The sequence below is a fragment of the Mustela nivalis genome (genome assembly GCF_964662115.1).
Source record: "Mustela nivalis genome assembly, chromosome: X".
In the NCBI taxonomy this organism is placed as follows: Eukaryota; Metazoa; Chordata; class Mammalia; order Carnivora; family Mustelidae; genus Mustela; species Mustela nivalis.
This window is the reverse complement of record NC_139040.1, coordinates 57477464-57490227: the sequence shown is the minus strand read 5'-3', so window position 1 is coordinate 57490227 and position 12764 is coordinate 57477464. Positions and strand designations below refer to the sequence as shown.

The 12764-nt window shown below is 35.7% G+C and overlaps 1 protein-coding gene across 2 annotated transcripts in view; it reads left to right on the top strand.

The window, feature by feature from the left end:
* CYLC1 (cylicin 1) overlaps positions 1–11098 on the top strand; it is a 105037-nt gene extending 93939 nt beyond the window's left edge. For both annotated transcript variants that reach the window (XM_082718429.1, XM_082718430.1), the window contains exon 6: positions 10955–11098. In XM_082718429.1, coding sequence (XP_082574555.1) covers positions 10955–10987 — 33 coding nt within the window. In that variant the 3' untranslated portion in view covers positions 10988–11098. The remainder of the gene's footprint in view (positions 1–10954) is intronic.
* The last annotated feature ends 1666 nt before the right edge of the window (positions 11099–12764 follow it).

Here is a 12764-nt window from a genome sequence, read left to right as displayed (position 1 = left end):
ACCCAGTGCTCTATGCAATATGTTTGGTCCTTATTACCCACCACCAGGTTCACCCATCCACCAACAACCCTCCACTCTATAACCCTCCTTTTCTAAGAGTCCTTGTGACCTAAAATATGATTGATACCGGAGAATATTTCATGTGCACTTGAAAATAATGTGTATCCTTCTGGTTTGCATGAAATATTCTGTATATAATAAGCCTATCTACTTTAATGTATTGTTCAAGGCTATTTTATTTTTTAATTGAATTTTTATCTGGTTGATCTATCCATTGATGAAAGTAGGATATTAAATTCCTTTACTATTATTGTATTGCTATATATTTCTTTATTTCTCTTAATATTTGCTTAAATATTCAGATACTCTTATGTTGGGTTCAAAGATGTTTACAAATGTTATATCTTCATTTTGGATTGACCCCTTTGTCATTATGTAAAGCTTTTCTTTGTCTTTTGTTAGTTTAGGTTTTAACTTATTTTGGTCTGACATAAGTATTATTACCCCAGTTTTCTTTGCATTTATATTTTCATGGTATATCATTTTATTCAATTCTTCATTTTAGTTTTTATTTAGGTTGGAGGTGAATGCTTTATAAGCAGCATATAGAATATTTTTTATATATTTTTATATTTTTATCCACCCAGCACACCCAATGTCTTTTGATTAGAGAATTTAGTCTATTTATATCTAAGGAATTATTAGTTGGTAATACTGTCATTTTGTTCACTGTTTTCTACCTGTTTTTGTAGTTCCTTTCTCTGTTCCTTTCTTCTCCTCTTTCTCTCTTGTGGTTTGATTTTTGTTGTTGTTGTTCTTTAGTATTATGTTAAGATTACTTTCTCATTGACTTTTGTGTACTTAGTATAATGGTTTTTGTTGTTGTTGTTGTTTCTGCTTTCTGTTACTGTGGGATTCACATAAAATATCTTGAGTATACTACAGTCTCTTTTAAATTGATATAAATTTGGGGGCTCCTGGGTGGCTCAAGGGTTTAAGCCTCTGCCTTCAGCTCAGGTCATGATCTCAGGGTCCTGGGATCAAGCCCTGCATTGGGATCTCTGCTCAGTGGGGAGCCTGCTTCCCCCTCCTCTCTCTACCTGCTTCTCTGCCTACTTGTTATCCCTGTCTGTCAAATAAATAAATAAAATCTTTAAAATATAAAAATAAATAAATTGATATAAATTCTGTACACATTCTAAAGCCTTATATTATTACTCATTCCACCCAAAAACATTTTTAGAGACACATTTTACATCATTTTATGCATCCCTTAGCTAGTTATTGTATTTTTAATTAATTTTACTACTTTTGCCTTTTACCCATCATGTTTACTTTATAAATGGTTAATCCACTACTTATTTTTTTTATTTATGCTTTCTGGTAAGATTTTTATTTTTTTATGTTTTCTTAGTATTTGTTAGGTCTGTCATTTTTAGCTCAGAGAAGTTTCTTTAGCATTTATTTTAAGGCTAATTTAATAGTGATAAACTCCCTTAGTATTTGCTTATCTGGAAAAGAATATGTAAATCCTTTAATTTTGAATAGTAACCCTCCTACATAGGTAATTCTTGGTTTGTGGTTTCCTCTATCAGCACTTTGAATATGTCACACTACTTCTTTCTGGCCTATAACGTTTCTACTGAAAATTCTGATAATCTTATGGGGTTTCCTTTGTAGGTAATAAGTTGCTTTCCTCTTACTTTAAAAATTATCTATCAATAACTTTTATCATTTTAAATATATGCCTGTGCTTCTCTTTGGTTTCATCTTATTGGGGCTCCCTGGACCTATAGGTGTGTTTTCTTGGCCTTGATTATAGACGTTTCTAGCCATTATTTCTTGTTATATTTCTATGGCTCTTTCTCTTCTCCTAGTCCATTTGCTGTGGTCTCAGAGGTCCCTTATGGTATCATCACTTATTTTATTTATTTTTTCTTCCGTACTCTATGTGTTTTCCATTGCTTTGTCTTCTAGTTCAATAATTCATACTTCTATTTTATCCACTGTGCTGTTAAAATTCTCTAGTGTATTTTTCAGTACAGTTATCATTTGTTTGGTACTTTTTAAAAAAATATTTTCTATTACATTGTTGAAGTTCTCACTGTGTTCATCCAGTCTTCTTCCAAGATCAGTGAGCATTTTCATGATCATTACTTTGAATGCTCTATCAGTTAGGATGTTATTTCCATTTCATTAGAATTTTATTTGGGGTATTTCCATTATGCCTTGGTTCAGAACATATTCCTCTGTCTCATTATTTTGGTTCTCTGTGTTTGTTTTGTATTAAGCAAAATGGCTACCTCGCTCAGCATTGAAGAAGTCTTGTGTAGAAGCCATTCTTTATAGTCCAGAAGTATGATCTCCCTTGGCCACCAGAGCCAGGTACTCTATGCAAGTGCCTCTTTTTTTTAAAATTTTTTTTATTTTTTGTTTTTTATAAACATATAATATATTTTTATCCCCAGGGGTACAGGTCTGTGAATCGCCAGGTTTACACACTTCACAGCACTCACCAAAGCACACACCATCCCCAATGTCCATAACCCCAACCCCCTTCTCAAACCCCCCTCCCCCCAGCAACCCTCAGTTTGTTTTGTGAGATTAAGAGTCACTTGTGGTTTGGCTCCCTCCCAATCCCATCTTGTTTCATTGATTCTTCTCCTACCCACTTAAGCCCCCATGTTGCATCACCACTTCAACATATCAGAGAGATCATATGAGAGTTGTCTTTCTCAGCTTGACTTATTTCGCTAAGCATGATACACTCTAGCTCCATCCACGTTGTCGCAAATGGCAAGATTTCATTTCTTTTGATGGCTGCATAGTATTCCATTGTGTATATATACCACATCTTCTTGATCCATTCATCTGTGGATGGACATATAGGTTCTTTCCATAGTTTGGCTATTGTGGATGTTGCTGCTATAAACATTCGGGTGCACGTGCCCCTTCGGATCACTACGTTTGTATCTTTAGGGTAAATACCCAGTAGTGCAATTGCTGGGCCATAGGGCAGTTCTATTTTCAACAATTTGAGGAACCTCCATGCTGTTTTCCAGAGTGGCTGCACCAGCTGGCATTCCCACCAACAGTGTAGGAGGGTTCCCCTTTCTCCACATCCTCGCCAGCATCTGTCATTTCCTGACTTGTTGATTTTAGCCATTCTGACTGGTGTTAGGTGATATCTCATTGTGGTTATGATTTGTATTTCCCTGATGCCGAGTGATATGGAGCACTTTTTCATGTGTCTGTTGGCCATCTGGATGTCTTCTTTGCAGAAATGTCTGTTCATATCCTCTGCCCATTTCTTGATTGGATTATTTGTTCTTTGGGTGTTGAGTTTGCTAAGTTCTTTATAGATTTTGGACACTAGTCCTTTATCTGATCTGATATGTCATTTGCAAATACCTTCTCCCATTCTGTCAGTTGTCTTTTGATTTTGTTAACTGTTTCCTTTGCTGTGCAAAAGATTTTGATCTTGACGATATCCCAATAGTTCATTTTTGCCCTTGCTTCCCTTGCCTTTGGCGATATTCCTAGGAAGATGTTGCTGCGGCTGAGGTCGAAGAGGTTGCTGCCTGTGTTCTCCTCAAGGATTTGGATGGATTCCTTTCTCACATTGAGGTCCTTCATCCATTTGGAGTCTATTTTTGTGTGTGGTGTAAGGAAATGGTCCAATTTCATTTTTCTGCATGTGGCTGTCCAATTTTCCCAGCACCATTTATTGAAGAGGCTGTCTTTTTTCCATTGGACATTCTTTCCTGCTTTGTCGAAGATGAGTTGACCATAGAGTTGAGGGTCTATTTCTGGGCTCTCTATTCTGTTCCATTGATCTATGTGTCTGTTTTTGTGCCAGTACCATGCTGTCTTGATGATGACAACTTTGTAATAGAGCTTGAAGTCTGGAATTGTGATGCCACCAACTTTGGCTTTCTTTTTCAATATCCCTTTGGCTATTCAAGGTCTTTTCTGGTTCCATATAAATTTTAGAATTATTTGTCCCATTTCTTTGAAAAAGATGGATGGTACTTTGATAGGAATTGCATTAAATGTGTAGATTGCTTTATGTAGCATAGACATTTTCACAATATTTATTCTTCCAATCCAGGATCATGGAACATTTTTCCATTTCTTTGTGTCTTCCTCAATTTCTTTCATGAGTACTTTATAGTTTTCTGAGTATAGATTCTGTGCCTCTTTGGTTAGGTTTATTCCTAGGTATCTTATGGTTTTGGGTGCAAATGTAAATGGGATTAACTCCTTAATTTCTCTTTCTTCTGTCTTGTTGTTGGTGTAGAGAAATGCAACTGATTTCTGTGCATTGATTTTATATCCTGACACTTTTTGCTGAATTCCTGCATAAGTTCTAGAAGTTTTGGAGTGGAGTCTTTTGGGTTTTCCACATATAGTATCATATCATCTGAGAAGAGTGATAATTTGACTTCTTCTTTGCATATTTGGATGCCTTTAATTTCCTTTTGTTGTCTGATTGCTGAGGCTAGGACTTCTAGTACTATGTTGAATTGCAGTGGTGATAATGGACATCCCTGCCGTGTTCCTGACCTTAGCGGAAAAGATTCCAGCTTTTCTCCATTGAGAATAATATTTGCGGTGGGTTTTTCATAGATGGCTTTGATGATATTGAGGTATGTGCCCTCTATCCCTACACTTTGAAGAGTTTTGATCAGGAAGGGATGCTATACTTTGTCAAATGCTTTTTCAGCATCTATTGAGAGTATCATATGGTTCTTGTTCTTTCTTTTATTGATGTGTTGTATCACACTGGCTGATTTGATGATGTTGAACCAACCTTGCAGCCCTGGAATAAATCCCACTTGGTCGTGGTGAATAATCCTTTTAATGTACTGTTGAATCCTATTGGCTAGTATTTTGGTGAGAATTTTCGCATCTGTGTTCATCAAGGATATTGGTCTATAGCACTCTTTTTGGATGGGATCCTTGTCTGGTTTTGGGATCAAGGTGATGCTGGCCTCATAAAATGAGTTTGGAAGTTTTCCTTCCATTTCTATTTTTTGGAACAGTTTCAGGAGAATAGGAATTAGTTCTTCTTTAAATGTTTGGTAGAATTCCCCCGGGAAGCCATCTGGCCCTGGGCTTTTGTTTGTTTGGAGATTTTTAATGACTGTTTCAATCTCCTTACTGGTTATGGGTCTGTTCAGGCTTTCTATTTCTTCCTGGTTCAGTTGTGGTAGTTTATATGTTCCTAGGAATGCATCCATTTCTTCCAGATTGTCCCATTTGTTGGCATAGAGTTGCTCATAGTATGTTCTTATGATAGTTTGTATTTCTTTGGTGTTAGTTGTGATCTCTCCTCTTTCATTCACTATTTTATTTATTTGGGTCCTTTCTTTTTTCTTTTTGATAAGTCTGGCCAGGGGTTTATCAATTTTATTAATTCTTTCAAAGAACCAGCTCCTAGTTTCGTTGATTTGCTCTATTGTTTTTTTGGTTTCTATTTCATTGATTTCTGCTCTGATCTTTATGATTTCTCTTCTCCTGCTGGGCTTAGGGTTTCTTTCTTGTTCTTTCTCCAGCTCCTTTAGGTGTAGAGTTAGGTTGTGTACCTGAGACCTTTCTTGTTTCTTGAGAAAGGCTTGTACCGCTATATATTTTCTTCTCAGGACTGCCTTTGTTGTGTCCCATGGATTTTTTTTTAAAGATTTTATTTATTTATCAGAGAGAGAGAGGGGGAGAGAGCGAGCACAGGCAGACAGAATGGCAGGGAGAGGCAGAGGGAGAAGCTGGCTCCCTGTTGAACAAGGAGCCTGATGTGGGACCCGATTCCAGGACGCTGGGATCATGACCTGAGCCGAAGGCAGCTGCTTAATCAACTGAGCCACCAAGGCATCCCATGTCCCACAGATTTTGAACCGTTGTCTTTTCATTTTCATTTGCTTCTATGATTTTTTTTCAATTCTTCTTTAATTTTCCGGTTGACCCATTCATTCTTTAGAAGGTTGCTGTTTAGTCTCCATGTATTTGGGTTCTTTCCAAACTTCCTCTTGTGGTTGAGTTCTAGCTTCAGAGCATTGTGGTCTGAAAATATGCAGGGAATGATCCCAATCTTTTGATACCAGTTGAGTCCTGATTTAGGACCGAGGATGTGATCTATTCTGGAGAATGTTCCATGTGCCCTAGAGAAGAATGTGTATTCTGTTGCTTTGGGATGAAATGTTCTGAATATATCTTTGATGTCCATCTGGTCCAGTGTGTCATTTAAGGCCTTTATTTTTTTTGCTGATCTTTTGCTTTGATGATCTGTCCATTTCAGTGAGGGGAGTGTTAAAGTCCCCTACTATTATTGTATTATTGTTGATGTGTTTCTTTGATTTTGTTATTAATTGGTTTATATAGTTGTCTGCTCCCACATTGGGGTCATAGATATTTAAAATTATTAGATCTTGTTGGACAGACCCTTTGAATATGATATAGTGTCCTTCCTCATCTCTTATTATAGTCTTTGGCTTAAAATCTAATTGATCTGATATAAGGATTGCCACTCCTGCTTTCTTCTGATGTCCATTAGCATGGTAAATTCTTTTCCACCCCCTCACTTTAAATCTGGAGGTGTCTTCGGGCTTACCATGAGTTTCTTGGAGGCAACATATAGATGGGTTTTGTTTGTTTATCCATTCTGATACCCTCTGTCTTTTTATTGGGGCATTTAGCCCATTCAGATTCAGGGTAACTATTGAGAGATATGAATTTAGTGCCATTGTATTGCCTGTAAGGTGACTGTTACTGTATATTGTCTCTGTTCCTTACTGATCTACCACTTTTAGGCTCTCTCTTTGCTTAGAGGACCCCTTTCAATATTTCCTGTAGAGCTGGTTTGGTGTTTGCAAATTCTTTCAGTTTTTGTTTGTCCTGGAAGATTTTAATCTCTCCTTCTATTTTCAATGATAGCCTAGCTGGATATAGTATTCTTGGCTGCATGTTTTTCTCGTTTAGTGCTCTGAAAAATTCATGCCAGCTCTTTCTGTTCTGCCAGGTCTCTGTGGATAAGTCAGCTGCCAATCTAATATTTTTACCATTGTATGTTACAGACGTCTTTTCCTGGGCTGCTTTCAGGATTTTCTCTTTGTCACTAATACTTGTAAATTTTACTATCAGGTGATGGGTTGTGGGCCTATTCTTATTGATTTTGAGGGGCATTCTCTGAACCTCCTGAAGTTTGATGCTTGTTCCCTTTACCATATTGGGGAAATTCTCCCCAATAATTCTCTCCAGTATACCTTCTGCTTCCCTCTCTCTTTCTTCTTCTTCTGGGATCCCAATTATTCTAATGTTGTTTCATCTTATGGTGTCACTTATCTCTCGAATTCTCCCCTCATGGTCCAGTAGCTGTTTGTTCCTCTTTTGCTCAGCTTCTTTATTCTCTGTCATTTGGTCTTCTATATCGCTAATTCTTTCTTCTGCCTCATTTATCCTAGCAGTGAGAGCCTCCATTATTGATTGCACCTCATTAATAGCTTTTTTGTTTCAACTTGGCTAAATTTTAGTTCTTTTATTTCTCCAGAAAGGGCTTTTATATCTCCCGAGAGGGTTTCTCTAATATCTTCCATGCTTTTTCAAGCCCGGCTAGAACCTTGAGAATTGTCATTCTGAACTCTAGATCTGACATATTACCAATGTCTGTATTGATTAGGGCCCTAGCCTTTGGTACTGCCTCTTGTTCTTATTTTTTGTGGTGAGTTTTTCCGCCTTGTCATTTTGTCCAGATAAGATTATATGAAGGAGCAAGTAAAATAGTAAAAGGGTGGCAACAACCCCAGGAAAATATGCTTTAACCAAATCAGAAGAGATCCCAAATCGTGAGGTGGGAGATAGAGAATAAAAAGAGGTTCAGAAAGAAAGAAAGAAAAAGGGAAAAAAAAGAATTTTTAAAAGAAAATGAATAAAGAAAAGTATAAAAAAGAAAAAATATATATATTAGAATACTAGTTTAAAAACGTTAAGAAACAAAAGGGTAAAAGTTAAAAAAAAAGTAGCATAAGAAGAGAAAAAAATAAAAAAGAAAAAAATTTGAATTAACTGCAAGACTAAAAAATCACAGGGAGAAAGCCATGAGTTCCGTGCTTTGCTTTCTCCTCCTCTGGAATTCTGCTGCTCTTCTTGGTATTGAAACTGCACTCCTTGGTAGGTGAACTTGGTCTAGGCTGGATTTCTTGTTGATCTTCTTCGGGAGGGGCCTCTTGTAGTTGTAGTGATTCTCAAGTGTCTTTGCCCCAGGCAGAATTGCACCGCCCTTACCAGGGGCCGCTCGGGTTTGCTTTCAGGAGCTTTTGTTCCCTGAGTGTTTTCTGTAGTGTTCTTTCCAGAAAGTGGTTGTTTTTCTGTTTCTAGAATTGCTGTTCTTCTTCTCTTCAATCTGCCAATGGATTTGCAGATGTTTGCAATCTTTAGATACGCTATCTAGCTTATCTCCTTCTAGCTGAAGTAGCCTCAGCCTGCTAATTTTGATTACTGTCTTAGTTCAAGTTGCTTTGACAAATAGCATAGACTGGGTGGTTTAGACATCACATATTTCTCACAATTTGGTAGACTGGAAGTCCACAATTAGGGTTCAAGCATGGCTGAGTTCTGGTAAAGAACCTCTTATTGGCTTTTAGACACTGCTTTCTTGATGTATTCTTGCATGACATAGAAAGAGCTCTGGTCTCTTCATCCCCTTATAAGGGCAACAATCCCATCAAGCAGGCTCCACTTTTATGACCTCATCTCAACCTAGTTGCCCCCTAAAAGTATCTATATCCAAGTACCATCACATTACGGCATCAAAATATAAATATTAGGGGAACATAAATATTCAGTCCACAGCAGTTACCCTTGAAGTATTAACTACCATTTAACTGAAGCATTTAAAAAACTTAAAAGCCAAGGTGCTCATGGGTGGCTCAGTCAGTTAAGGGTCAGAATCTTGGTTTCAACTCAAAGACCTGAGATCGAGCCTTGTAGCAGACTCCAGAGTCTGCTTGTACCTCTACCTCTGCTTCTCCCACCTCTCTCTCGTAAAGAAACAAAGACATAAAATCTTTTAAAAAATTCTTAGCACCAAAATATAAATAAATGAATTTCAAATGTTTGGATTTAGGGTAATGTGAAATGCTTTAGAAAGGGGGCATTTCTAGTACATCTCCTAAATCACAATATATAAATGAAAGTAATCCCACCTATATTTAAGATTTGATATAGTTAACACTTCATCCTAATTATTTGGGAAGCATCATGATGTAGAAAAAAATACTGAACTATGAATCAAGAGTGTTAGTGATATGACGTATTTCTGAGAGTAAAATATATTTATAACAAATGGCCAAGAAATAGAAATATAATTTATACAGTAAAAAATGAGTATAAGAAATAAAATTATTAAAAAAATATTGACCATGGTTAGGGCACCTGGGTGGCTCAGTGGGTTAAGCCTCTGCCTTTGGCTCAGGTCATGATCTCAGGGTCCTGGGATCAAACCCCACATCAGGCTCTCTGCTCAGAAGGGAGCCTGCTTCCTCCTCTCTCTCTGCCTGCCTCTCTGCCTACTTGTGATCTCTCTCTGTCAAATAAATAAATAACATCTTTTTAAAAAATTGACCATGGTTAGTAATCAAAGCAACCTTATGAGATTATTTCTCATCTAATAACTAAATAAAAATAAAATGATATATTCCTAAAATATATAAATACAACAAATTTTATGTGTATTATATATGTAAAATATTTTACAAATATATCTTACATAGGTCTGTTGAGGCTTTAATGTTGGTGGCACATTTATTCACTGCTGATTGAAAAAGAGGAACAGTGTAAACTGGTTCAACCTTCTGGAATTATATGGAACTATGAAGGAAGGGTTCTTAGAATCCCAATACTTGAAATTAATTGTAATAAAAATATTAGCAGAAGGAAAAACAAAATCTGGGAATAAAGACTGATTGCAATATTATCTATAACAGAAAACCTTTGGAGTTAAACTAAATGTATAAAATTAGGAGAATGGTTTAGTAAAATATAATACATATGATAGTATGCATTCACTGAAATGGTAATTATAAAACCTTGATAATTAAAGGGAAATGTTCATACCATACTGTTAAGAGACTGAAGGAGGAAAAAATACTAAGCAAAAATCTGAGTGTTTGTGTACAAAGATAGACAGTAATATGCAAATATGAATATCCTTACATTAGTGTGATCGAATTTGGAATGGCAATCAGTTATTTTAAATATACTCTGTGTTTTTATATTATCAATTTTAAATATTCTAGTCCTTTAAAATAGTTGAGAGGAGAAGTGAGTTGAGGGAAACTGGAGAGGGAGATGAAACATGAGAGACTGTGGACACTGAGAAACAAACTAAGGGTTTTGGATGGGAGGGGGTGAACCTGGTGGTAGATATTAAGGAGGGTATTAAGTGGGTATTGCATGGAGCACTGGGTGTGGTGCATAAGGAATGAATTCTGGAACACTGGAAAGAATTTTTTTAAATAAATAAATATTTCAGAAAAAAAATTAAAAAAATAAAAATAAGTAAAGTAGTTGTGAGATCTTTGACACATAATGTACATTGATAGAACTTGGTTCCTCTAAAAATGCTAGTTGCAGGATGAGTATTCAGTACTTCTCATTTTTAATGAACATTAGAATCACCCAGGGAAGTTGTTGAATATGCAAATTGCTGACTCCATCTCAGGCTTTGACTTGGTAAGTCTGGGGTGGGGTCCAATGACCTGAATTTTTAATAAGAAATAAAAATGTTATCAAAGTTCCCTTTCACTCGTGACATTATGTGGTTTGGTGTGGTATCTCAAAAACCAGGAACTCTCTATAATTAAGATACATAAAATTTCTCTTTTTCTTTCTTCCTTCCTTTCTTTCTTTCTTTTTCTTTTCTTTTTTTTTTACTTTTTTTTTTTTTTACTTTATTTCCCAGCCTGAAGCAAAGTGGATTCATAAGCTGCTTTAAAAAACAACTGAGAACTTGGTTTCACAGAATGGCCTTACCACAGTAAATACTGGCTACTCTCAAGTGAACATTTCTACTTCTGTGGAACTGTAATAATAAAAGCAAGTCTTTCATGAGTACCAGGAGCTGATTTTTTTCGTGTAATTTATAGAGGTGATTTTAAAGATATATGCTTTATTTATTAAGTGTTTGAACTACTCAAGCCAAATTGCTATAGTGTTTTATTCCATGTTCTGAAAATTAATTTGGAAACCATTTCTGTGTTTATGTTAAAACTTAACAATCTTCCTTCGGATACCTTGTCATGTTTTGTTTTATCTATATTTTACTTAACATTAAGAAAAAGTAAACAAAGAATGGAGGGAAGGAACCAGATCTTTAACACCCTTTAAAGAAATAGAGAGCTATATGTAGAGTAATCCCCACTTCCTTCATAAATATACAAACCTCTAAATGTAATAATTTATTGTAGACACATTTTTCTTTAGTTTATCACTTTATTTAATGATTAGCTACAAGTTACCCTGAAAGAATAATATACATTTGTCAATCATTTTACATTTTCTGGGAATATGCTTGTTACATTGAGTCCTGAGAGCAGCAAAGGGGTGTAGAAAGAAAAAAATGATAGGTTAGGTAGAGAAACAGATAGAGAAATAGATGATAGGTAGATAGATTAGATAGATTGATAGAAAGATGATAGGTGATAGATGATAGATAGATGTCTTAGTCTGTGTTCAGACTAAAATTTTAAAAATACCATAAACTGAGTAGTGCATAAACAAAAATTTATTTCTCACAGTTCTGGAGGCTAAGTAGTCTGAGATCAAGGCACCAGAAAGTTCAGAGTCTAGTGAGAGCCCACTTTCTGGTTCATAGACCTCAAACACGTAGTTGAAGGGGACTAGGGAATTCTTGGTCCTCTTTTATAAAAGCACTAATGCCATTTGTGAGGACTCTATTCTCCCAAAATCCCCCAAAGTCCCTACCTTTGGAGGTATTGGGCTTCACCCTAATACCATCACCTTGTGGATTAGCATTTTAACATATGAATTTTGGGAAAACACAAATATCCAATCCATTGTAATGATAAATATACAGATAGAGTTATAGAGAGATATAAATATGAAGACCTTCTTCATTGGATCCAGTCTGCTTTCTGCCTTTTGTTATAATCTTGACTTCCATTTACTCAAATTTCAGATCTAATTCTTAAAGTGGTGTCATTTTTCTAACCCATTTGATAATCTTACACATATCCTAAGTGACACATAAAAGTTTTTTATTGCAACATTGTAAATAGGAAAAGTTTAAAAACAATCCAATTATTTGTCCATAAGTGATTGGTTGAATATATAACAATACTTTGCAGAGGACTGACATGTGAATATGAAAGGAATAAAGAAGCTCTCTGTGTAGTGGAAAGATCTCTGACTTAAGTTTTAGGGGAAAAAATCAAGGTGAATAAGAGAGTATATGCTGTATGAACTATGGTATTTTTTAAAAGCAGGAAAAGAAAATTTGTGTATTTGTGTGTTTGAGTGTTTAAGTGTGTGAATGTGTGTCTGTCTGTCTGCATTTACCTGTCATTGCTTAAAGAAACTCTGGAGGGAAACAAAATAAAATAATAAAAACAATTACCTATAAGTAACAAGTGATGTTGGAGAAATAAATAAATGAGAAACAGGGGAAGCTTAGACCCAATAGTGATATTCAACCAGTATGCAAGGATAGATCTGTAATTACTGGTAAAAATACTTCCAAAGCAGTTGATAAA